Raw genomic sequence first — 3,836 nt, forward strand, 5'->3', positions numbered from 1 at the left:
TGTTTATATCTATTTAAATTATATAGTTATATAATTATATAGCTCATCTTTAACACTCTAGGTATAATAATCACAAATATAAAAGAATATACAATATTTATCTCTGCTAAAAATTATAGTCTATATATACACTTTGCTTGTATGAATAAAGGCACATTCAGCATTCAGTTATGTCAGCATACATGTTCTATAGATAATAATAAGATTCTAAATTTTTTAGAACATTTGAAATATATAATTTATAATTTTCTATCTTTTATATGTGAATTTTCACAATATATAATTTTAATTTAACCAATTTCAATTGACTTTTACTTGCCTTTAGTATCTTTAATTATTAATTATATAGAATTTCAAAAATAAATTTGTGCATTTATCAATAAAAGTGAAGTAAAATACTCCATCTTAACTCTTTCTATTAAATTTTAATAAATCTTTTAATTTTAATAGGAAGGAGTATGTCATGCTGGCACGAAAGCTAGCAAAGTAGTATTTCTTGGCAGTTCCGGACGTCTTTTGACTACTGGATTTAGCAGACATTCGGATCGACAATATGCGATATGGAGTCAACATGATCTAACTGTCCCACTAACGTGTGAGACGATAGATTCATCGAGCGGAGTGGTTTTTCCATTTTACGATAATGATACCAACATGGTGTTTTTGGCCGGAAAGGTAAAAATGTAACAACATGTGTAATTCGGACTGTTGTAAAACTCATTGCGTTGTATCATTTTTTGCAGGGTGATGGTAATATTCGATATTATGAAGTAGTTAATGAAGCACCTTGGGTGCATTATCTCAGTCAATTTATATCGGGAAATCCTCAGAGAGGATTGGGAGTAATGCCGAAAAGAGGCATTAATACCTCTTTATGCGAAGTATTCAGATTTTATAAGTTACACGCGACTCGTGGAATGTGTGAGCCGATTTCGATGATAGTACCACGGAAGGCAAGTTTACTTGCATTAATTTTATATTCTTTTCACTTTTTTTAAAAAAGTACATATTGAAGAAAACTATGTTGTAGAGTGATCAATTTCAAGAAGATCTATATCCTGATACAATTGGAACGTGTCCCGCATTATCAGCTAGAGACTGGACCAGCGGCATGAACAGCCCACCAGTCTTAATCTCTCTTAAAACAGGTCCTACATTTTTATACTATATATAAATATACATTGCGAGTGTCGTGCAATCTGTCTCAAATATTGTTTAGATTTTCTCCAAGCTAGAGTTATTTAGTTTACTTGTTTTTATGTATTTTCCATACATACGGTATAGAGTAATAAAATTCTATCGAGCAGTCACATTAATGGATATCATTCTTAGGTGGGAGTATCTCTACGCATAAGCCACGAGTATATAAGCCACAATTACCTGCGACCACTGATCTAAATAATAAAAAGAAATTTGCGTTCCTGTCTACGGAAACGATACCGGATTACAGACCGGTGGAATTACATGATATGTCGGAAAAGAGCCAAAAAACATCCAGCAATCAAAGTACAAAGTTTCAGCAACTTCAGCAGAAGTTTGGAAATGTCACTATACAGGTACGAGCGTAATACATGTATATATACATTGCATTTTTTACATACTTTTTGTATATATTTTATATATCACAAATGTTTTTTTTATCAGAAGAATATTATATCGTCTTCGATTAATGACAATAAAGTTATGGAGACTGTGGATGTTCCAAATAATGAAGCAGAACTTCGTTTGGCATTGGCTCGTCAAACTGACGAATTGAGACTGGTACGACGGCAGCTCGCTAATAGCCAACTGCGTGTTAAGGAATTAGAGGACCAAATACGAAAATTGCAGCGTCAACAGTAAAGTTATAAACTCGCTTCGATATCTGCTTTGAATAAGACCCTTACAACTTTACTACTACACGTGATTATCAATGTCTTGCGCTATGTTTAGCGCCGAGACACTACCATGTCTCCAGATCAATACTTAAAGTTTCTAGAGTTTTTAAGCACCGCTAATAATGATAAAGAGCCTAAGCTTATGAAAACTTTGTACTAACGCTTAGGGGACTTTAGCTTTGTCATATTTATACACAAAGAAATATTCAGAATAATTTTTATTAACTTTTTTTAGAATATCTACAATTTTTATGTAGAATAAAATTGTCACGTTAATCACAAGGGAACAGGAACAGTTAGTTGCATTTGTTACATAAAAATTGTACCTGTTTACGCACTTATACTTAAATGCGTAAGTCGGATATTAAGAAGTTAAGAGAAACACAATACCTTTAGACAAAATGGCAGCGTAAAGGTAATTCGTGGTGTTATCAGTTAAATGACATGCTTTATTTTTTTTTGAAAACGGTATTATATTATACTACTAGTCTGTTAATCAATTGTTTATTTTTTCTATTACTGTTTTTGTATGTTTATTAGTTACTTAATTGACGTATTATTTAATATATTGCTTTATCATTAGAGATATTTCGAAAGACAGTATTTCTTTGCGTATTATCATGATTATTATTGCTTCTATTTGCGTGTAAATTCATCTTTGCAACGCTTAAAATGATTTTTGTTGATCTATTATACAAAGCTGCTATGTCATATATTTATTAGTAGTATGGACTAGCGTGTTAATGTATTAAGCGTGTTAATGCATTTTGCTACCGCAAATATATATTTTTCATCACTGCCATCCACTGCCGTGATGTCGATGGCAATAAGATCTCCAAATCTATGAATGCAGTGATAATATCTAATGTCACGATTAATTAAAAAAAAAATTAGCTTAAAATTCCTTTTTATACAATAAATGCATAATGTAACGTTCGTGCAATTAGCAAAATCATTAAATAATGTACCTATCAATAATGTACTAATCAATGATATATTGAAAACGGTATACATGAATGTATATTTTTAAAGAAACTCGACGTTTAACGCGACTCAATGTTGATATATTCAATGTTGATATGTTCATCTAAGTTAACTTAAGGATGTATTATACACATTTTAAAATAATGAAAATATTATGAAAAAATTATGAATTACTTTAGCATTTAATAAAAGTTTGGCGGCAGTTTAGGATCTGGAGCAAAAATGATTTCAAAAGTAATATTTTTTTACCTTTAATCTAATGGAGATATATGGAAATTGTTCTACAAATAAACAAAATTTGCAAAACAAATAATCTGCACAATGAAACTGCATAAATAATTTTGTATGTTTAAAATATTTGTGCGAAAAATTTAGATTTTTGTTATTTTTTAAACTTTAGTATTATAATAAAAACTAAAAAAAACCTATAAAAAATATTGTTCAATAAAAATAAAATGTTACAAATACAACTTTTATATGTATATCGTTTATTCAAAATATAAGTTAACGCAATTGTAAAAGTGAGTAATACATCCTTAAAGGGGATACAATAGCAAATGTGTTAGAATATTTTACTTTTAGCATTAGTTTTGTAATTTTGAGAATCATACAGAATTATATTTCCGCTTAATAATAATAATCAAGTCGTGTAATCATTTATATATATACATCTACGTTTATATACGTATTTTTCATACAATTGTGCAATTGAACTGGATAAATGTAGTACCTGGATGCTATATTTCACATATCGCTTGTGAGCATAAAATTTCATTATCCGTAAAGTAAGGATTACCTGAAACACTTATGATACACCAATATGTGACGTAGCATTCCCTAGTCTTTCTTTACTAGTTGTTTATTTTATCATCGTCAGTAGCTTTAATTACTCATAAATCAGATATTTCATTGAAATCTTCTTTTAGATATACAACTTTTTCAAGAGCATGAAGTATGTTGCATTAAACAGTGCAT

At 29.7% G+C, this 3,836-nt stretch overlaps 1 protein-coding gene across 4 annotated transcripts in view; it reads left to right on the forward strand.

The window, feature by feature from the left end:
• Positions 1 to 2,281, forward strand: part of LOC108685893 (coronin-2B-like) — a 13,576-nt gene extending 11,295 nt beyond the window's left edge. For all 4 annotated transcript variants that reach the window (XM_018190909.1, XM_018190911.1, XM_018190910.1 and 1 more), the window contains 5 exons: positions 451 to 675; positions 744 to 953; positions 1,031 to 1,148; positions 1,333 to 1,556; positions 1,645 to 2,281. In XM_018190909.1, the coding sequence (XP_018046398.1) occupies positions 451 to 675; positions 744 to 953; positions 1,031 to 1,148; positions 1,333 to 1,556; positions 1,645 to 1,842 (975 nt within the window). In that variant the 3' untranslated portion in view covers positions 1,843 to 2,281. The remainder of the gene's footprint in view (positions 1 to 450; positions 676 to 743; positions 954 to 1,030; positions 1,149 to 1,332; positions 1,557 to 1,644) is intronic.
• The last annotated feature ends 1,555 nt before the right edge of the window (positions 2,282 to 3,836 follow it).

The sequence above is a fragment of the Atta colombica genome, unplaced genomic scaffold (genome assembly GCF_001594045.1).
Source record: "Atta colombica isolate Treedump-2 unplaced genomic scaffold, Acol1.0 scaffold161, whole genome shotgun sequence".
In the NCBI taxonomy this organism is placed as follows: domain Eukaryota; kingdom Metazoa; phylum Arthropoda; class Insecta; order Hymenoptera; family Formicidae; genus Atta; species Atta colombica.